This window comes from Crassostrea angulata, chromosome 10 (genome assembly GCF_025612915.1).
Source record: "Crassostrea angulata isolate pt1a10 chromosome 10, ASM2561291v2, whole genome shotgun sequence".
In the NCBI taxonomy this organism is placed as follows: Eukaryota; Metazoa; Mollusca; class Bivalvia; order Ostreida; family Ostreidae; genus Magallana; species Magallana angulata.
Genome location: NC_069120.1, coordinates 44157492 through 44180442, shown reverse-complemented (window position 1 = coordinate 44180442; position 22951 = coordinate 44157492). Strand labels below are relative to the sequence as shown.

General features: G+C 35.3%; 2 protein-coding genes across 3 annotated transcripts; one reads left to right on the top strand and one right to left on the bottom strand.

Moving 5' to 3' along the window:
* Nucleotides 1-249: 249 nt before the first annotated feature.
* LOC128164629 (fas-binding factor 1 homolog) lies at nucleotides 250-20678 on the bottom strand. Of its 2 annotated transcripts, XM_052828572.1 has the most exons (32): nucleotides 20540-20678; nucleotides 20244-20274; nucleotides 19669-19719; nucleotides 19232-19266; nucleotides 18703-18737; nucleotides 17731-17751; nucleotides 16695-16797; nucleotides 15447-15801; nucleotides 14156-14254; nucleotides 13571-13735; nucleotides 13347-13427; nucleotides 12867-13115; nucleotides 12519-12606; nucleotides 11869-12280; nucleotides 11467-11678; nucleotides 11233-11313; nucleotides 10726-10981; nucleotides 10422-10505; nucleotides 9585-9677; nucleotides 9380-9480; nucleotides 9132-9179; nucleotides 8021-8179; nucleotides 7681-7788; nucleotides 6980-7119; nucleotides 6667-6785; nucleotides 6365-6487; nucleotides 5052-5195; nucleotides 3418-3636; nucleotides 2489-2626; nucleotides 1876-1975; nucleotides 1166-1365; nucleotides 250-662 (listed from the first exon to the last, which is right to left on the bottom strand). In XM_052828572.1, exons 1-32 carry the CDS (start codon nucleotides 20546-20548, stop codon nucleotides 579-581), a joined length of 4143 nt encoding a protein of 1380 aa, XP_052684532.1. In that variant the 5' UTR covers nucleotides 20549-20678; the 3' UTR covers nucleotides 250-578. The 2 variants fall into 2 exon arrangements, with proteins under 2 accessions (XP_052684532.1, XP_052684533.1); XM_052828573.1 differs by lacking the exon at nucleotides 17731-17751.
* A 25-nt stretch (nucleotides 20679-20703) lies between these two features.
* On the top strand, nucleotides 20704-22626 carry LOC128164631 (nucleoside diphosphate kinase homolog 5-like). Its single transcript, XM_052828576.1, has 5 exons — nucleotides 20704-20889; nucleotides 21002-21207; nucleotides 21571-21671; nucleotides 21927-22045; nucleotides 22413-22626. The coding sequence occupies exons 1-5, from the start codon at nucleotides 20752-20754 to the stop codon at nucleotides 22491-22493; spliced, it is 645 nt and encodes a 214-aa protein (XP_052684536.1). The 5' UTR covers nucleotides 20704-20751; the 3' UTR covers nucleotides 22494-22626.
* The last annotated feature ends 325 nt before the right edge of the window (nucleotides 22627-22951 follow it).

Genomic DNA, 22951 nt, shown 5'->3' with positions numbered 1-22951 from the left:
TATAAACGTATTATATTTGACTGTGTATTCTACTAAGCGTTTATGGCGGAAACAACATCTGCATAATCAAGTACATTGCTAAATGCAATGCATAAATGAATTAGAAAAGGAACATTCAGAAATTAATGCTTAGATCATTTTCTGTCAAATGTTGTACACCCTTAATGAAATATGTTTATAGTGCATGTATATTTCTTATCTAGTTCATTTTCTCCATTCACTGAAAATGAAACACAAAACAGAGGGAACCTTGTTGATGTATTTTATTAATGCTGTGTACTAAACTGACACGCAATACCTAAATCCTTCACATGTCTTTTGTTATATCATGTATATAAAATAAAAATTGTACCGTACATAGATGTGAGTAAAAAAGTTTATCACAGACTAGCTATTACATATGAAACATGTCCTGGTCGCTGAAAACAGCAGTCTGACCAGTGGACCGTAAAAAGGGTCCTTTGATCAACAATGAAAATAGAAACCATGATTAGTTCAAACAATGGCCACTGCACTACCATGGTGAAGCAACCCATTCTGGCAACAGCTGATTGGTCTATCAGATGAAAGGTCAAGGGTCATGACTTGGAGTTGGAGCCACTGTAAGGCATGTGTTTCAGAGTGTACAAGAACATGCTCTGCTCCTCCAGGTACTTCTGATCCTGAAATAATTACAGAATTCAAGGTAAATTGGTATCAATACTAAGAACCAACTGGGCTGGAATTCAAACCTGTGGTATTGAAACATATGTTGAAGGAAGATCTTGCATTTTAAAGGGTCTACTCCTCGCTTCTTTTTCATATACATGTATGTAACAATTGCTGAAATATTTTATCATTCATATCAATTCTAATTATTATAGTATCAAATAAAGCAGTTTTCACACCTCAACACTCAACCCCCTCCACCCCACAAAAATTGTGTCCAATTTGCATATTAAGTTGAAACAATGCTAGCTTATGATTGGGCAAATTGAACATTCGCAAGGACTATTAATATGATGGTATCTCTTTGATGCATGCAAGACCACCATTTTTTAAAAGGATTTTTTCAAATAACCATTACCATAACCGTAACCATTTGGCAGCTAAATGCTCCAGGATATGTATACCGTGAATTCTTGAGGCCATGTGACATAAACATATAACTCCAATTACATCATACCTTAAGTGCCTCCATTTTCCACATGCGTATGGATCGGTCAGCCTTGATGGTTTCTGTAATGGAGCCCACTGAGTTGAGGGATTGCTGCATGGCTGGGTTGTTGTGTTGCATGGCGGGGTTGCTTTGTTGCACAGCAGGGCTGCTGTAGACTTGGTAGGTAGATGCGTTGTTGTACTGACTTGCTATTACCTGTTCTCCACCTGTCAGGGAGAGAGAGACTTGATTAGTCCCCTGCCATTACCGTTACTCCCTTCTTTTTAAACTTAACATAATTCTTTGAAGATATGTTTGATATTATTTTATATTCATTTTCAAAAATAAGACATACAGTGTATGAAATACTTCAACTGGTATTAGAAATCCACTCAAATAAAAATATGAAATAATGTACACAAGACAGGTCTACACTGATATTTCAAGAAATGCAAATTATACACATTTAATTTTCTATTATAGTTAATTTTGTTTTATTTCAGTGAGAGTGGATAATTTCAGTGAGAGTGGATAATTTTTCTTTTCTACTTCCAAACTGTTGTCAATTTAGCATTAACATAAATGGTAATTTAGAAATAGAATTTATCATGAAAAAGGAGCACATTTTGAAACCAAATATTGTCTCCCTTTATAGTGGCAATAACATTGAAAACAGAAGTTAATATGACAGACGAAGAAATTAAGAATATTTTACCAAGCCATTTTATAATATTTACCCTGGGGTTTGGCCCCGGCAGGTGTCCGACAATTAGGACAAAGCATGGCACTCTTCAGATTCTCCACTTCTTTTTTCTCCTTGGAGAGGCGAAGTCGATCCTGGAATTTTAAAGCAAAACAAAAAGTCAATACACTGTTTATGCAATGAAATAGAAAGATTTTAAATAAAAGTTACTATAAATTTGATAATTAAAGGCACTTGTTGAAAAATTTATAAGAAGAATAATTACTAAACGTTCAAGGATTTTTAAAAAATAAAGTGAGTATGGATAAGATTTCAGCAGGTACCGGTAGTCATTAGCTGAAAAAAATTGGAGCAGCCTCCATATTGCAGATAGACAGGAAATGTCCTAAAACTCCTTGTTTTTGTCATACAAATACATGTAACTAGGAACTGTCAATGTTTTACTGTAGTTGAGTGGGCTTTATATTGGTGATCTAATACAGATATATGTTACTGACAAGTGGGCCTGATTTCATACAGGTACATGTAGGTACATGTTACTGACAACTGACAACAAGTGGGCCTGATCAGATACAATTTATGTAACAGACAACCACCAGAGCAAGCATTGAGTATTTGATTAAAGGAAATATTTGAGCGGGCCTTACGTCTGCGATCTCGCGTTCCTTCAGCCTGAGGACCTGTATTTGGTGCTGTAGATTCGCCGCCCTCTCTGACTCCTCTCGCTCGATCTTCATCGCCTCCATTAATGCTGTGTTTCCCTCCTCTGCCTTGGACTGGGATTCCTTAAAAAACAAAATACAGTTAATCTACATGCATAATATTGAATAACTAATTAGTGTCAGTCAATCTGCACAAGAACTTTCAAATCTACTGGTGAAAAAAACCAAAGCTTGGTGGTCAACAGAATACCCATTAGATCTACTTGAAAATTTCATAAGTGATCATTCTAGCCATAAAGTATAATTTATAAGTAAAAGGATAATCTTAAAAAAGTAATTGGATATTTTCCTATAACCTTTCTATAGAGAGCTCTTCTATTCTATGAGATTTAAAAAATCTAAATACATACTGTATTCTGTATATTCCTAATCAAATGCAAGGAATTAATATCCGCGTAAAATTGCGTGAAGCTCATTTCGCAAATTTTAAAATCTCGATTTTATTTTTCAGGAGTGAACTAAGAAAATCTATGATAAAAAATTGGCATTCGCAATATCATATTCTCTCGATTGATGCAAAACAATTGAATTATGTATTTGCATGAAATAGGGAATCTAGAGTACATACTTATTTTGCCCCATGTTTTTTTCACCCTTCTACATTTACAAACGTTTTGCCTTGTTCTGAATTTGCCTAGACAAAGTTGTGCGATAAATACTTTTTCTCATTAACAAAGTAGGTTAAAAATTGTTTTGAATTTGCTAAGTCTTAAATTCACCTACTGACATTACAAAAGCAAAAGGGGGAAAAATACAGAACATTAGTAATTTTCAATTCATGGCAACACAGGACACCTATGTACACCCCAATTACCAGTATTCTCTTCAGTGTAGTACTGGGAACAAGGACTTACAATAAACAGCTGGTCCATCTCCTCCGACCTCTCCTTCAGTGTCTGGGCTGCCTGCAGGAAGTCCTTCTCTTTCTCGGCCATCTTGGCTTGCTGCATCTCCAGCTTCCTCCGCTCGCTGTCAAGTCTGTCCTCCTCACGCTGAAGTTCCTGTCGAATTATGTTCTGCTTGCTCTTCTCCTCGGATATCGCCTTCATCAGGGCTTCAAATTCTGCCTTAGCCTAACATGGGAAACAAATATTGGTAAGCATTAGCATTTCTTTATTCTTTAGGAAACAATAAATAAAGTTTTGATTTTTTTAATTTGATGTTTATATTGACAAGAAGTCCTGATCATTTCTTTTTTTAGATAAGCCCTATTTATCTCATTATCTTATCCACTTCATTATCTACTTACATATATATTATTTACTTTATTTCTTATTCATCTTGCAAATATATACTGTGGAAGCATTTTTATTCATTAGGGGTCGTACCTGAGCTTATCCTACATGAGTTGTACATGTCCTACTATACACCAGCTGTACCTGTCCTACCTGAGCTGTGCTTGTCCTACCTGAGCTGTGCTTGTCCTACCTGAGCTGTGCTTGTCCTACCTGAGCTGTACCTGTCCTACCTGAGCTGTACTTGTCCTACCTGAGCTGTGCTTATCCTCCATGAGCTGTGCTTGTCCTACCTAAGCTGTGCTTGTCCTACCTGAGCTGTACCTGTCCTACCTGAGCTGTGCTTGTCCTATCTGAGCTGTGCTTATCCTACATGAGCTGTGCTTGTCCTACCTAAGCTGTACTTGTCCTACCTGAGCTGTACTTGTCCTACCTGAGCTGTACTTGTCCTACCTGAGCTGCACTTGTCCTACCTGAGCTGTGCGTGTCCTACCTGAGCTGTACTTGTCCTACCTGAGCTGTACTTGTCTTACCTAAGCTGTAATTGTCCTACCTGAGCTGTACTTGTCCTAACTGAGCTGTACTTGTCCTACCTAAGCTGTGCTTGTCCTACCTGAGCTGTACCTGTCCTACCTGAGCTGTGATTGTCCTACCTAAGCTGTACTTGTCCTACCTGAGCTGTACTTGTCCTACCTGAGCTGTGCTTTTCCTACCTGAGCTGTACTTGTCCTACCTGAGCTGTGATTGTCCTATCTGAGCTGTGCGTGTCCTATCTGAGCTGTGCTTGTCCTACCTGAGCTGTACCTGTCCTACCTGAGCTGTGATTGTCCTACCTAAGCTGTAATTGTCCTACCTGAGCTGTACCTGTCCTACCTGAGCTGTGATTGTCCTACCTAAGCTGTACTTGTCCTACCTGAGCTGTACTTGTCCTACCTGAGCTGTGATTGTCCTACCTGAGCTGTGATTGTCCTACCTAAGCTGTACTTGTCCTACCTGAGCTGTGCTTGTCCTACATGAGCTGTGCTTGTCCTACCTGAGCTGTGCTTGTCCTACCTGAGCTGTACCTGTCCTTCCTGAGCTGTACTTGTCCTACCTGAGCTGTGCTTTTCCTACCTGAGCTGTACTTGTCCTACCTGAGCTGTGCTTTTCCTACCTGAGCTGTACTTGTCTACCTGAGCTGTACTGGTAATATCAGAGCTGTATAAGCTGTACCTGTAATAGTATCTAAGCTATATAAGCTGAACTTGTAATACCTGAGCCAGTTTGACCGCTGCGTCCTCCGACTCCTCTCTCTGTACAGTCAGGGACACGTTGAGCTTGGTTCTCTCCTCTGCCACAGACTGTCTCTCCTTGTGGAGCTGTGACAACACAGACTTCTGCTCCTCCAGTAATGTCTCCTGTAAATAAAGACATCATTGTTTATTGTAATATCAAGTAAATCATGTCTGGTGTTCAACCTGTTTCTCTCATTCAATATAGCTTTCTTCCTGCTTGCACACTATCTCTCTCCACTTCCCATCCTGATTATTCTCCTTTAGATTCTATTTTTTTTTCTCCTTCATTTCCTCTGGTTTTCTCTATATTAGATCTCTCTCCCTTCACTTACCCTGATTTTCTCTATATTAGATCTCTCTCCCATCACTTACCCTGGTTTTCTCTATATTAGATCTCTCTCCCTTCACTTACCCTGGTTTTCTCTATATTAGATCTCTCTCCTTTCACTTACCCTGGTTTTCTCTATATTAGATCTCTCTCCCTTCACTTACCCTGGTTTTCTCTATATTAGATCTCTCTCCCTTCACTTACCCTGGTTTTCCCTATATTAGATCTCTCTCCCTTCACTTACCCTGGTTTTCTCTATATTAGATCTCTCTCCCTTCACTTACCCTGGTTTTCTCTATATTAGATCTCTCTCCCTTCACTTACCCTGGTTTTCTCTATATTAGATCTCTCTCCCTTCACTTACCCCGGTTTTCTCTATATTAGATCTCTCTCCCTTCACTTACCCTGGTTTTCTCTATATTAGATCTCTCTCCCTTCACTTACCCTGGTTTTCTCTATATTAGATCTCTCTCCCTTCACTTACCCTGGTTTTCTCTATAATAGATCTCTCTCCTTCCACTTACCCTGGTTTTCTCTATATTAGATCTCTCTCCCATCACTTACCCTGGTTTTCTCTATATTAGATCTCTCTCCCATCACTTACCCTGGTTTTCTCTATATTAGATCTCTCTCCCTTCACTTACCCCGGTTTTCTCTATATTAGATCTCTCTCCCTTCACTTACCCTGGTTTTCTCTATATTAGGTCTCTCTCCCATCACTTACCCTGGTTTTCTCTATATTAGATCTCTCTCCCTTCACTTACCCTGGTTTTCTCTATATTAGATCTCTCTCCCATCACTTACCCTGGTTTTCTCTATATTAGATCTCTCTCCCTTCACTTACCCTGGTTTTCTCTATATTAGATCTCTCTCCCTTCACTTACCCTGGTTTTCTCTATTTTAGATCTCTCTCCCTTCACTTTCCCTGGGTTTATCAAAAAAAGATCTCTCTCCCTTTACTTACCCTGGTTTTCTCTATATTAGATCTCTCTCTGGCCTGTTGTTCTGTCCACAGTCTTCTCTCTTCCTCCAAAGATGACTGCAAACTCTGCAATCTTGTCTGTTCCTGTTTCACCTTCCATCTTTCCTACAATCAAAAGAAACATCTTCATAAAATGACCATATTGTCATTGTAATCACTGCTGTTTGTATCAGGAATGAATTTTAAAATTACACAATATAAAGATTTAAACTTCAATAGAATGCTACATGTATGAGTAAACAGAAGCGGTTTGTCCTTGTTTATTCTATCTCTTGATCACTCACTTCATCCAACATTCTGGTCTGTTCTCGTAGCTGAGTTTCCAGTCGACTGATCAAATCCTCCAGACGTTTACGCTCCAGATCGTTCTCTTCTTGTTGTCTGTTCAAACGCTCCTGCAGAACTAAATACCCATACACCAGTTTAAGAAATCAGCTAAAACAATTAATTCTTTTTCACTAAGACTTATATTTCTAAAACATATTAAGAAAAAAAATATACACAAATAAATAGTGAAAATTTCATCAACTGATGTTATTAGGAAATTAACCTGCAAGCAGCCCCTGAATAAGTAAATACATGTACTGTACAACTTACTTTTGAGTTGCTCATCCTTAGATCGAATAGCGATTTCTCGTTCATCCAGCCCCATGTTGTGCCAGCTGTCTACTTTCTTCTGTAGCTCTCCCAGGTCCCTGGCATTGTTCTGTATCATAGAGACTGCCTGAACCAGAGACCTACACAACAACATAAAGATACAATATCAATGTATAGTGATATCAATACATGTGTAGAGATATCAACAAATTTATTGAGATATCAACTAATTTTGCTCTGTATCATAGAGACTGCCTGAACCAGAGACCTACATAACAACATAAAGATACAATTTAATATGTATAGAGATATCAATAGATATATTGAGATATCAACAGATTTACTGAGATATTAACTAACATTGCTCGGTATCATAGAGACTGCCTGAACCAGAGACCTATAACAACATATAGAGACAATATCAAATGTACAGAGATATCAATAGATTTATAGAGATATCAACTGATTTATAGAGATATCAACCAATTTATAGAGATATCAACTAACATTGCTCTGTAACATAGAGACTGCCTGAACTACTAGTAATAACATACACGTATCAAGGCAGATACAATATCAAATATGGAAAAACAAGCAAGCAGACAGCCTAAAAAATGACAAGTGTCCTACTGAGGTAAGGGTTTACACCTAGTGTACAGGCTTGGTACATGTATCATTTATTTGTGGAAGTTTGTACATACTTGGTTGTATCATTAGAGGTCATGGCTGCCTCTATCTGCTGGTCTTTAGCCTTCTTCAGCCTCTCTAGATCCTCTTCATATTCTCGTTTCAAATCCTCTATAGCTCTCCTAATGGTCATAAATTATGTCATTGAAACATTTTATTTATAAATATTTTACATTTATCAAACAACTTCCATAGACTCAATTCATGCCAAAATGGCAAAATAGAAATAAACTGTTAAAGACCTCTTACAAACCACAGCCTATAAAGTCTGAATAAATAAATTTCCTTTTCCAATTTTCATTCATATCTCGATAACTGTGTGATGTATCATTACAGTGTTTAATGATTAAGCACCTGTGAATAGACTTGAGTCGGTCAATATCCTGGTCCTTGTCGCGCTGAAACTCCTCAAGGCGGCGCTGGTACTGCGAGGACTGATCTGATTTGTCGTTCTCTAACTGTCGAACCTTGGACAAGTACTGATTCATCAACAGTTCATTCTCCTCTCGTAATCTGTGAAAGGTCAAGTTATCCAATAAATATCTTGCTACATTTGAAATTTATTACATTACATTTCATGACAATGACATTTAAAATGACAAATAAATATACAGGCAGTATAGCAAAAAAAATTAATTTCTTTTTCATTCTAATAATATCTCTTCTACATACATGTATTTGTTTTAAAATTGCATCCATGTACATTATTCATACATTGTATTTCATTGTATAATGCAGAGAACCTTTTTGAAATCAATTAGAAGTATGTGTATATATGCTTTGTAATCTGACGGAATTAGAATTATATTACCATATAAATTAATTATAGATACTGTAACTTTTGGACTGTATTGCTATTATTATACCATAATTACATGTATATGGATATCATATGATTATCAAACAAAACATGTCAATAATAATCATGTGTTATGACACTGCAGGTTGCACTACAGTATTAATTTTTACTATATATTCTTACCAAAATTGCACAACTTTACATACAGATTATTCTGGAAAAAATCCTCTTGACATCTTTTTAAACAACGCTTCATTTACAATTTTCTAGCAAACTACACATGTGCATCCAGCAAGGCGTGAGACTTTGTTTACCTCAAAGTTACACATGTGCTTGAAAATCAAGCCCAGGCCTTTTCACCCCCCTCCGGAAACAACACGCATCAAAAATTCAAATGACCTCGCATTATTACAAAACTGGAATAGTTAGATCTCTTACACATTGTTTTTCATCTCATAAAAAAATCAGCTCCTGTCGCTTGCTAAAACGCCCCAAAATTTTAAGGAAAATTCGGGAATTATTTTGCATCAGCCATGTTTTGACGTGAACCTTCAGTGAAATACTTAATGACACCTGCAATGATCTTTTAACTTTCTAGGATAAGTAATTTATACACACATATGTATAAATTGATGTAAATGGCTATAGCCATTAATGTAGACTTGCCTGGTTTCTTTGTTTTTATGTGTATCCTCAATCAACTCTAACCGGCTCCTGAAACAGTTATAAAGTACAACCGTTTGATTATCTACCGTAAACAAGTCAACATTAAGATATAAAATACATACAAATTAGTTTTTCAATCTTACATGATAGTAAATATACATAAAAATAAATAAATTCAAATAAATTGTTAAAGATACCATTTTACATATCAAGCTCTGGGAAACAATTAATGGAATGAAATTACATACTTGTATGAATTTTCAATTGTCTGCTTTTCCTCATCAAATCTTCTCTTGTTCATTTCTAGAACAGAATAGGCATAGTCTCTCTCTATCTCCATTTTATAAAGCTGAAACAGGTAGGTAATGGTTGTAATCTAGATCAGTTGATGTAAATAAAACATTACAGTGTGTACTTTTGAGAAATCTTTTACATGTTCACAGAGTTACCTACCCTTGTTTGAGCCTCTATCAAGGAGCGGGGTGGGTTTGTCATGACTGATGTCCGAGCCTCTGGGGTGAAAACTGGGGGTGGTGGAACCTGGAACTGGTCATCAAACCATCACATTACACGTATGCTCAGGCAAATAAAAAATTTAAACACTCAATTTTTTCCAGATTCCAAACGCAACATAATCAAAGTAGTTTTTCAGATATGAAGTCCAAGAGTAGCTGCAGGTCTGTAGCTAACAGTCTGAAAAATTTCAGATGGACCTTGGAGCTAAACTTCCATTCAAGTGACAAAGTTGCAATTTACAGTGCAAAAGCACTAATACGCTAATTTTGGACAGATTAATCTTATTTTAGAACATATTTTGTGCAAATATTTGATTCCAAAAAAATCCTTGGACATTTTACTACAGATATTGTCACCTTTCTTGTCTCTGATATTCTTTAAAACAGCATCACAAGCCTTGTAAAGTGAAGCAGTGTAGTTTGTTTACATGTAAAAACGATAACTCTTGATCTGCACATGAACTTAACATTATAGGTACTTCATTTTCCGACGTAGGTAAGCATGTTTATGAGAAAGCTTGAGGCTGGTAAAGTGCCAACATCCACAGTAAATTGTCTGAAGAATTTAACTGTTTAAATTATTTCCACAGAATTTGTGTGGAAATACAGTTAACAGTCCAAAACTAGCATAAGTTTTTGTGCACCTTAATTGCAGCTTCTTATCACACATGTAGCTCCAAGGTTGTCTATCTGATTTTTTTCAGACCGGGAGCTACAGACCTGCAACTAACTCTATAGGTAAGAAGAATTATGGCGGTATGAGAATGAGGTCTACCTTGGTAGCCTGCTCATACTGCTTTCTCATCATCTCATCGATCTTTGCCTGCTGGGCCAAGAGATTCTCCTGCTGTTGTTGTTGCTGTAATATAGAATTGCATGTTCTTTCAACTGATTTGCCAACATACCAGTATATTCTAAATGATTTTAATATCCCTATTTTTCATGTTAAGCACATAATACAAGTTTTAGCTTAATACACCTAAAAGTCCTTATCCAAAAGTAATTCAGTTCTTGTGGTTTGTTTAAAATCCCACTTTAAATGAATACAAGTTAGGATTACAACATTCGGCCTCCATCACCTGTTTCAGTATTTCAGCCTGTGAAGTGATCATGTCTTGGTCTGTGTTACTGAGATTAAACAAATCAGCAGCTGGGGCTGGTTTCCTGTCCTCTCTCTGGGGGTAAAACCTTTCAGTCTGTCCCCCAGTGAGGGGTAACCCCATCAGTTCATCCACCCCTCCAATGTCGGGGGTTCTCTGGGGTGTGGGGTTTTTCTCGATTGTGTCCATTGTCTGAAGCTTTCTCCCTGAGGACTGATATGGCATAGAAGATGCTCTACAAAACATAATTCAATTATATTTCAGAAAAATTATCGAGAATACAGGGTTAGTATGCTAGTCATCTTTTTTTTTTTTCAAAGAAGCTGATTAAGGTATATGTGTACAAGGGTTACTCTTTACTGATTATATAAATATTGTAGAATCATTTCAAATATTCCTTAAAAAGTTTTGATAAAATAAACAAATCTTATTAAACTTTGTTTACAAAAAACATCATGTAAATTGTTAGTCCAGACCAAAAATTACCCTGTATTTCTGATGGGTGTTTTGAACAAGTCGGTGTCATCTGATCTCACAGACTTTCCTCCAAAGGCCGGGGACTCCAATCTATAAACACAACAAGATTCCACATTTGTATACTCATTTCCAATAAACAGAAGTAGAAAATAAACAAAGAATGTTTGAAATGTTACATGTATAGTACATTTGTTTTTTAACTCTTGACTTATCTCCCTTTAAATGCTTTGACCTTGTTTATACCTTGACTTTAGCAGACTGTTGGGGTCAAGGTCATTCTCCATCTTCAAGTATTCGTCCTCTTCCTCCTTACTACTGGTCAGTCCTAGCCAGTCAGCCGGGCTTCCCTTGGGCTCCGACTTTGGAACCGATTTCTGGGAAGGCTTTGGATCATCTGACTTATGGCTGGACAGCCAATCTTTTCTCTTCTCTCCTGCACTACTTGGAGGTGTGGTCTACAAAATCACAGAGTCTTAAATAACTACTTCAATAAAGTTTTTCTTTCAACAGTACCAAAATTTTCAGCAAGACATGCACTAGTCAATATACACCATAACAACTGAAAGCTCTGGTAAATATACTTCAGAACACTTTTACTCATGTTTGTTTTTTTTTCTACTGAAACATGAAAATGGAGGATGTTACCTTCTGCTGAGACTTGGCTCTCATCCAAGATGCTGGTTCATCATCTTCATCATCAGCATCATTTAGTCCCAGCCAGTCTGAGGCGCTTCCTTTTGGTTTTGCTGCTGAGCTGCTGGTGGTTTTGGGTTCTGTTTCTTTGTCTTGTGGTTTCAATGGTTTAGGTTCGTGGGTTTTAGTCTCAGTTTGAGGCGTGTTGTCAGTTTTAACACTGGTTGGTTTGGGGTCAGTTTGTGGGGTTGGTTTATTTTCCTGTTTTGGCGGGGTGGAAGAGATGGAGGGGGCTGACTTCACAGCTGTTGTAATGTCGTTTAACCAGTCCATGTCATCAGGTTTCTTTGTAAGAGATGAGGCAGGGGATCTTCCACGAGAAGGGGGGCGGTCAAATCCAAAGATATCATCCTCATCCTGAAATCTATCCAAGGGAAAAGAACCAATGAAAGCTACTTATTAACATTTAAAGAGAACACTTCATCAGAAATTTTGTCATCCATCTTTGGTATAATAAAGCAAAAATACATCTGAAATCATATTTCTTTTAGAAGGAATAAAATCTAAAATCATATTTCTTTTAGAAGGAATAAAATCTATAAGTATTATTAGGCTCAAATAATGGTAATAGATACTTTAAATTAGCTCTTGTGAGTAAATACCTGACAGATCTTCTTGATGTGGGACGGGAACTAGTTGACACCACTGATGGCTGGTACCCCCCAAACTGGAAATCTTCATCCTCCTCTTCTGCAAGAGGTAAAAAAACAAAGTATATCAAAATAATTCAGTACAATTTCAGCTTAAAATTATCATTATATAAATTCACAATCAAAACAATGAAAAAAAAAGAAGCAGATACAAGTATACACCATTTTAAAAGATATATCAAAATAAATCTATTTTAAAAGGAAATTTTGAAATTATAACTCATTTTATTAACAAAAATTGAAAGATTTTACAAAAATGGAAAAGAACCACTTTAATTTTCTGTGAATAAGATTGGTTACCATTATTGGGTTGAGTGTACTTCTTGTCCAGGACAAACTCGCGCCGCTCTTTCTTGGTCTCAAGGTGTTTACTGACCGCTGAGTCCTTGGCCAGAAGTTTGTCCATTACGGACCGCGCTGGCTTGTCATCCTCCTCCTCTGTCAACTTGGCTTTTGGGGCTGACGGCCCTTTCTCCTCGATTCCGAGTCCTCCGAGAAAATCGTCATCATCACTGAAGATTCCAGGCTCTTCTTTCTTTTTGGTTTGAGCTGCAAGAGTTGTTTTAAAATGTTACTACACTGATTTCATACACATCCAATTTACAAAAAGAACATAATAGATTAAAGGAAGGGGTTAAGTAACAAGCACAATGGTCAGACACAATATATTTAATAACACCTTTACATTTACACTATACTGAGAAATACATACACTGTACATCTATCAATAAATGAAGCTTTTTAGTAAATCTTAATTTCCAGAATGAGGATTGGACAGACCTGGTTTGACTGGTTCCTCAGTTTCTGTGTTTCCTCCACTCCTTGTTGGCGGTCGGTCAAATATGTTACGCTTCTTGGAATCTGAAAACAAGACATACTCAAATTACTCAATCACCAATAAATAAAAAGTAGATAAAGTTTACAAAAGATTTGGAGAGTGTTTTAATACATATACAAAATTTTTATAAGTTCCCATTAATTGCTACATTATTGTAAAGCTGTACCTTCATTCTCTATTGACTTCTGGGGGGTCATGTCCTCAGCTGACCTCTGCTTTTTCACAGTTGTCTCTTCCTTCTGTTGCTTAGGAGCTGGCTTCTTGGCTTTTGCTGCCATTGAATCCTCCTCGTCATCAGTAAGATCAGCCAACAAATCATCCATGTCCATCTCTACAATACCACAAAACCACTCATCTCTACAATACCACAACCTCTCAAATTTACCATAAAACCACACATCTCTATAATACCACAAAACCACTCATCTCAAATTTACCATAAAACCACATATCTCTATAATACCACAAAACCATTCATATCAACTTTATCATAAAACCACACATCTCTATAATACCACAAAACCACTCAATGATATTGCTACAATACCACATGATTATTCACCTTCAGTTTAACAATTCATATTTTGTAAGGTATATGAATAAAAATTTCAATATTGCTATTTTTTCCGTCATTTTCAGCATCCAAACAGTGTTTTTCATTGCCCAATATCCACTCCATTTCTCTCCCTTACAGTCAGAATTCAAATGAATCAACATCTAGAACTAATGAAGTGTGCAAATTAGAACTGACCTGCATAGTCAAACCTGGACTTGGCCTTGGGGACGGTTCCTGGTCTTTCCTGGGGCTGGGCCGCTCCTGGTTTTAATGATTCTGAGGCATTACCTATGTCTGAAATGGACAGATATACAAATTAAGTCATGCCTCCTTTATTGTAGAAATGAATGAATGCTACACGTACATTCTGAAGTTTTGAAAAAATAAACAACAGTAAACCTGCTCATGTTCCATTAAAGTTTGGATAAAATGTTTTCATTTTTCCATTAAGAAAGTAAATGTACAAATAACAATAATTCATAATTGGAGTACATTTGACTACTGCTATACACTGTTTTTACTTTTCTAAATTATGTGGCATTTAAGCAAATATCTTAGTGCAAGTGTACTGCTCATAAACATGTACCGGTGTATACGTGCTTAATACTTCAACGCATGTATTATTTGTATTTTTCATGTATAAAAAGCAGGCAGTATTATATAAATTTAACAGAAATATTTTAGACAAAAAATCTGACACTCCCTTTCCCCTTTATTTTGATCTCTTTTTAAGTGTTATTCAAAAATATTTTTAATCTCCTAAGATTTAGACCATCCTTAAAAAATGTTTGCTTGGAATTGCCGCATGGAGGTTTCTAGAGCCAGGAGGGAGGGAGGTAATTTTTCAATAATTTTTCAAACTTGAAGTTTGACTTATCAAAAATTGGTAACAAATAAAAATCCCCACATTATTTATTTATTCATTTTTTTTACTAATAAAATTTTATCAGTGGGCGGTATTTCAATGAGGCGTGAGGCAATTCCAGACAAACAATAATTTTATTTTGGCATTAAACATTTTTAAAATGAGCTTACCTATATTACACTATCTCATGATTTAATTATCCTTCTTAACTTAAATTCTTTTTTTTTTTTTTTTTTTTACATAAAGTCAGTTCCAACCACCAATCCATTTCTGACTACATGTACTAATTTTCATAATCTAATGCTCCATGCCATGATATCTAAGCATACCGGTATATTCTAACAATACAACTGTAATAAAATCATGCCAAGAAGAGAATATTCTAAAATACAAATATAAATTATATACCGGTACAATGGAATACAAAATCATGCCAAGAAAAGAAGCATTTATCATACCTGATGCTGTGAGGAGACAAAAATAATCACAATTTTCAATAAAACCCAAGGACAGAACAACTTTAAACAGTAGGCTTAATTAACATAAAATTACTTTTTTCAATATATACATACATTTTTACCTTACACTCTTTACTTTATAACAACACATATATATCCAAACCTGTCATTTTCCCAGGGGCTGTTCCTGGTTTTTGATCCAGAAAGGAAGTTGACTTGGCAGCGGGGGTCTTTTTGAGACTCCCTCCCCTGGGGGTGAGGGACTGGTCTGGTGTGGGAGATCCCCCTGTCCCCCTACCTGCAGGGGAGTTAACTCTGCCAACAGGGGAGGTCACCCTGGCTGTGGGTGAGGTGACCCTGGTTTGGGGGGAGGATGCTCGGGGGGTGGTACTTCTGGAGCGGGGGGTGCCGGTCCGCCTTGGGGTGTTAGGTTTACTGGACCGCTCACTCCCACCTTTAACACTCCCTTTCTTTTTGAACTTCCCTCCAAACAAGTCTGCATCCATATCCTCCAAGTCCTAGTAAGAAAATAACATACATGTATTTTACATATTCACTGTACTTTATAAAAGGAATTTTCAGCAGAAAGCAAATTTGGCATATGTCCTCAAAGAGTTTTATTTTATGACAGTCATTGAGCAAATGAAGATCTGTATATTTATGTGTATGTATTTTAAAACTCTATATTAAACAAGAGATGTTTGTGAAACACATATGTCCCCTCCCTTGGAAACATCCACAAAGAAAATGAACGTAAACTACTAATATTTGGAATTTTTCGAAGTCCAAGGGGCATAACTGTCGAAAATTGCTCTATCATACCCAAAATAGATATTATTTAGATAAACCTGCATACCAAATTTCAAATTAATATGTGCACCTTCTGCAAAGAAAATGAGCAGAAACTGCAAATAACTCGAATTTTTCTAAGTCCAAGGGCCAAAACTTTGTCGAAAATTGCTCGCTTGTACCCAATATCGAACTTGACCTAGATATTATCATGATAAACCTGTATACCAAATTTCATTTCAATATGTTTATCCTTTGCGAAGAAAATGAGCGGAAACTGCAAATAACTCGAATTTTTCTAAGTCCAAGGGCCATAACTCTGTCGAAAATTGCTCGATCGAACCCAATATCGAACTTGACCTAGATATTATCAAGATAAACCTGTATATCAAATTTCATTTCAAAATGTTAATCCTTTGCAAAGAAAATAAACTGAAACTGTTGGTGGACCGACCGACAGACCGACAGACAGCAGCAAAGCAATATGCCCTCCCTTCTTCGATGGGGGGCATAATAATACATAGGTATAATGTTATTTGTCTACCAAAGGAAGGTGTACATTCCATGACAAATACATGTAAGAGTACAGACTTAGTAAATGTATTCAACACTAAACACTTACTTGCAGACTTCTTGCCATTTGATTGACATCTGCCTCCGAAACGTCAGACAAATCATCTTCTGCAGTGGCTGCTAGATTACTGTAAAAGTCCTCATCTTTAGACCTGAAAAAATTGAGAATCACAAGTAGTACTAAAGGTAGTGAGCTGGCAGTGATAATATTGAGAAAACCCGCCTCCGTACTTGGATATGAAAGCAAATACAGTATGAGAAAATGCGTTGTCAAACTGCCCAACCTTGACTGAATGAGGAGAAAATATGTTGTCGCTACTCAGTATTTGAAATACTGACCTATGCAAGCAAAGCATAGTTCGGGGTAGATATTAATACAAGATTTGAATATCAAATGAAGGTTTACATAAATACCATTTTTGTACTTGATAATATTTTGATTTGGGAGAGAGCTTATCAAGGCCATACATGTTGCCCAATACTATTGAGTTAATCAATAAAATACAGTAAGTTTAAATATCGATATATTGCTTTTTGCACATGATATGATGATTAAAATCTTATCTTTGTCATAGATTTAACACGACAACACATATTATGTGGGAATATTCAATTTTACAACACTTCATATGTATGATCAAGCAGACATGGAAATAGGAAATTGTTATATGAATACCTTAGACCATGGATGAAGATGACAGATTAAATCGCAAGAGAATGAAGCAATATGAAAGCATACCAATATGTGAGGCATAATTACCCATTAAAACTCTACAATAACTTTCTTTATATTTCCAGTGATGACAGCAAAATAAATTGCCCCAATTAAAACAATATTCAAAGCTTGAACCAAGGATGTGCAGGCATTGATGAACAAACCATTGGGCTACATACATGTGTTACTGTCAACCAAAGAATGAACTTAGTATGGCAGCTATCAAATTGAATATTTTAATGAAAAACAATGCAGATGCTCCTTATCCTGTGTAATAATATATCTGCTACTTCCTGAAAAACAAAATTCACCAAAGCTGGGAACCAAAATGCATGAAAACAAATAAAAGCCTTGTTAATAGCCTTCTTACCCTGGTGGAGGGGAAGTTTGTCTGCATGCAAAGAGAAGAATTTCATAATAAATACACATTAAATATTCCTTACAGCTTATAGTGATCAAATTGATAAGGCCAATATAGATATCGATACAGCAGATTTCTAATTAAACGTGGGGAATTAATATCTGCATAAAATTGTGAAAAGCATATCTTGCGGATTTTCAATCCCGTTTTTTAATTTTTTGGTCAAATGTTAACTAAATGAAACTATTATAAAAATTGGTGTCCGCAACTTTAAATTCTCATGACTTAATTGATCGAAATGGTTGAATTGCAGAATTAAGGACCTATGTTAAAAAAAGGAATTTACAGAAGTGGTTATTATTCAATTCCTACCTGAAAACAAATACGGGTCCGTAGGTAAGAAATTAAAAATTTTGTTTTGACATTCTGCTGTTGTTTTTAACTTGTTCAATCAAACATCTCAAGTACACTACCAGAGATTTATTGTTCATATGAAGTAAATGTATACACACATAAGAAACTGAGATTACAATTGGTATAATGGAGACTCAAAATAATTACATGTACTTCCATTAATATTTTGATGTGGCTGACTCATTAAATTTATGGAAAGTCAGGAGACCAAATTACCCTATTCATTTATTTTGACTTGACTACAGGTTTGTACTACACGTAGTACATATCATAAGAAATAGCACAAAAATTAAATATGGTATTCTACCCAAGAGAAATAATTGTAGATGTGTTTCAATATTCATAAATCTTTTCCTAAATCTGTTATCATAATTAATCAAATAAGATAGCTGGCCTGTTTTTTTTTTCGAATAAAATTGCTTAAAACAAAAGACAATTAAGGGCCATCTTTTTTTCTTTGTTAAAGTTAATTTTTACATGATAAAATTACATGTATGTTTTAATTGAGTCTGCTAAAATGCATATTAGAAGAAAAAAGCCCAGATACAAGTACATGTACTGACATACCCTTGTTTTTTTGTTCCAGGTTTCACACCACCAACCTGAAAATGAAAACAAAAAAATTATTACCCACACACATCTTTGCTAGCCAAGGGTTTTGGTTCAAACCCCTCCCTGGGGAGCAGAGTGGAGTAAAAACCCATGGCTAACAAAGATATTACCCACACAAATCTGAAATTTATTATACAATATTCCTACAATAGGTATTGCACAGAAATGCAATAGACATTAATGTTTATCATATCATGAATGTATTATTACAGTACAAATATGTACAGATGAAATAAAAATATGGCTCAACATTTGTACCTGTGTGATGTACAGTAAAAGTCATCATTTTTGAGACCATATATCACATTTTTAGCCTAAACTTTGTGAAAATCTTGCCTTTACATCTCAAAAAAAAAAATGTACTGAGAGTGAGAAAGAAACTCGAACTGCTTCATCTACAAAATATTAGACTTAACATTGAATAAAACTTTCAAGAAAAAAACCCCACATCACATCCATAGCAAGCTAGAGATAAAACACTTACAGGCTGAGAGGGAGTTTTTTTCTTTGCAGGAACATCTGAAAAAAAAACCCACAAATTTTTAATCATAACCATGTGACTGTGTTATCATATTCTTAGATGTATCAAAGTACTCTGATAAACATATGAATTGATAAATTAATCAATTCCCATCATTGCTGGTAAAAATCTTTAAACATGAGTTAAATGTGCATATATGTATCAAATCAATTGCAATTAATTACATTTGTCAATAAAATTAATGGTTATGTAATGAAAATATTTCCAATGTTATTGTAATTCAATGCATTACATTTCAAAGTAATTGACCCCAGTTCTGGAATAGAACATTTTTTCTTGATTAAAAGCTGTTTATATAAATTTAACTCTTCACCCCTAAATGCCATCTATTGATGGATTACATAAGTGTATCCTAGCTGGTTCTCAAAATATGTACATACCATCTACCAGCAAATCTCCAAGGAGGTCATCAAGTCCCTCTGTTGAAACTTCTGAATAAAACAAATAAACATATCATTCAAAGATACATTTACCTTTTTCTATTTCAACATGGTGACACTATGATAGTGTATAATAGGCTTAGTACTAGCTATACTGGGTTAAAGGGACTGGTGGATTGTTTAAAAGATATTAAGATGCAAATTACTGAGTGACACCTAAAGTAAAATGTTTCAGGAATTATCTGACATTAAAATTTTCACAGAATATTTTCTATTATTATTTTCTATTAATATATTAGTTTTATATGTCCAAAACCATCTGCATCTTTATGTGCACAATAAATATAAAGATTTTGTATGGATGCAACTGTAGCTCCATGGTCTGTCAACCTCAGTTTCCTGTGGAGCTACTTATTTTTTTCCCTATGTTGTATGCATGAAAAAGTTCCCAGTTAAAATGCCATCCAAATGAAAGACTTTTAATAGATTGCACTTCACTATTGTAGTTGCTGTGAAATTTGAAAAATAATAATTGTACTTCAGTTCTCTGCTCAAGATTTATCAAAAACTCATACTTGACTGCTTTTTGGCTCCTGGAGTCCACAGCTGTAAACAAAGAAAAAAAAGGTAACTGAATTATCGGTTAACATTTTCTCAGTCAGAGATGTAAATGCTTCCCTGATTTTTCATCATTTACAAAATTTTAAAAAATGGTATTTCAATAGCTGCAAAGACCCCCCCCCCTTTCAAATCATCAGAGTAATAACATTGACTCTCATCATTTTCAAATTCTTGTACAAACTTGTGTTTCAAAGTTTTACAGATGCTTGCTAAGTTCTTATGCAGCCATCTGCGTTTTTTATGTACTTACGTTGTCCATTGTAAAGTTATGTTTCTAAATTTTGCTTAAAGAACCATCATTTATCCCTTGAGGTGACAGAATGTAAGGAAAAAACCAAGTGACTATGGACGCTCTTTTTTTAAATGGCAGCTGCCATGTTTGTTTAGATCACGTGAGAAAGTCCGAGAAGTTAGCGCGACTTGCGTTTGCTAAGCAACAAGACGCCATTGACAAGCAGAAAAATGACAGGTGAAAAGGCTACGATGGATGCTCCTCAGATATATGTGGAAAGAACTCTTGCTATTGTAAAACCCGATGCTATTCACAAATCAGAAGAAATAGAAGATATCATCTTAAGATCAGGATTTGCCATTTTGCAGGTAAAACCAGAGACTCTGGTAAAACAAAATAGCTCGAATTTTCTCTATACAGAATATGTTTATTATGCAAAACAAATAAAAATCATCATGTACGATATATTTTCATCTACAGAAAAGGCGTGTACACTTAACACCAGAACAAGCTAGTGATTTTTACGCCGAGCATTATGGAAAAATGTTCTTTCCAAGTCTGGTTGCTTACATGAGCAGTGGACCAGTATTGGCCATAGTGATAGCAAGAGACCAGGCAATTTCATATTGGAGAGAATTAATTGGACCAACCAATGCTCTGAAAGCCAGACAGACTCACCCTGACTGGTATGTCCATAAATTTGAATCTAGATGTAGTTTATGCTACTATGCATATCATTGCCATTTTAAAGTTGGAGAACATTTTTGTTGAATTGATCTGTCACTGTCAGTACAGTGACGAGTAAAAAAAAGGTTATTATAAAATGATTGACAAGAAAACATAATGAAAACTATTGGATTTAAAGCAAACTTTGATGCATGGGAGAAATTCATAAAAGTATCAGTAAAATATATTTGTTAATGATCATTTTGGTTAATAATTTGGTATTAATTTAGAGACATTGATATTCAAGCGCATTTTAATAGCCTGATTCATGAATTGTACATTGACTATTTTGCATTCTTATTTGTTTATATAATGTGTTTCAGTTTAAGAGCTGTGTATGGAACAGATGATCAGCGCAATGCCCTTCACGGCAGTGACAGTTTCTCTAGCTCTGAGAAAGAAATCAGGTTTTTCTTCCCTGACAGTAAGTATATGACTTTAAGTACAAATGTACATATATTGATTGAATATGAAAGATGAAATCATTGGACATCACTTTTGTCTACATGTAAATTTAAATTTTATCCAACCATAATTCATGAATGAACAAAAACACATATTGATGGAGCTTTGTAAATGCAAAAAAATGCATCTTGCTTGTAACATGATAACTGGCACTCAAATTTTGAGCCTAAATTGTGACCAAGACTCCTTTAATGATTATCTCTTATTTCTACAGGTGTTATTGAGCCAGTTCCTGTCGGACAAGCAGCCAAAGATTACCTGGCTAAATCTGTCAACCCCTGCCTGCTGAAGGGACTCACAGAACTCTGCAAACAGAAGCCCATTGATCCAGTGGTGAGCAACTTTTATGGAAAAAAAATCATTTATTTTCTTAAATTTTTTTATTAAAGACACTTCATTTTATTATAGTTTCTTTTTATAAGTATTTTTTTTTCATTTATTCTACCCGATGCAAATACTATAGTAAAGTGAATTAACCACATATGAAAAGAAATCTGGGACAATTTACTTTTAAAATGCCTTCTTTTGAATTTCATATGTCATCTGTAAATATTTCCCAGCTTATACAATGTAAATAAAATATTTAAGCTAACTATTCACATATGAGAATAGTTAAGTGTCAAATGTTTATCATTTCATTGATAAAAATTAGGGGGAAAATCAAATCTAAGATAACGAATCACATTTATTCTCTTTTCAGATCTGGTTGGCTGATTGGCTACTAGAAAATAATCCCAACAAACCCAAAGTCAGACAAATGGTTGTTCAGGAGCCAAACTAAGAGAAAATAAACTGTTTTTTTTTAATGATATAATAATCATTCGTAATGTCATTTTTGTCCTGTGATATTTCATATGTTCATTAACTATACATGTACAATATACATATGTTGTAAATAAATCATTATTAATTGATGAAGATATTTTTTCTTGGATGGTATACTGAGTATAAAACTTTGGTCATTGGGACTGAGGTGAAAGCGGTTTAGGAACTAGTAATTGGAAGAAGGGCAAGAGAAGTTATCTTTCTTCATGCAACCAATGGTGGCTAATCGCACACATATCATTCTGTGTATCAATGATTATTTCCTAAATGGATTAGGTTTTTTTATTTTTTATTTATTTTCTCTGATTTTGCTACCAACTCACATAAGATCAATTTTAGATAAAAATAAAAATTTAGTTTCCATACAGTCACTGATTTTATTAATACTTTATTGTTTGATAGATTTTTTAATCA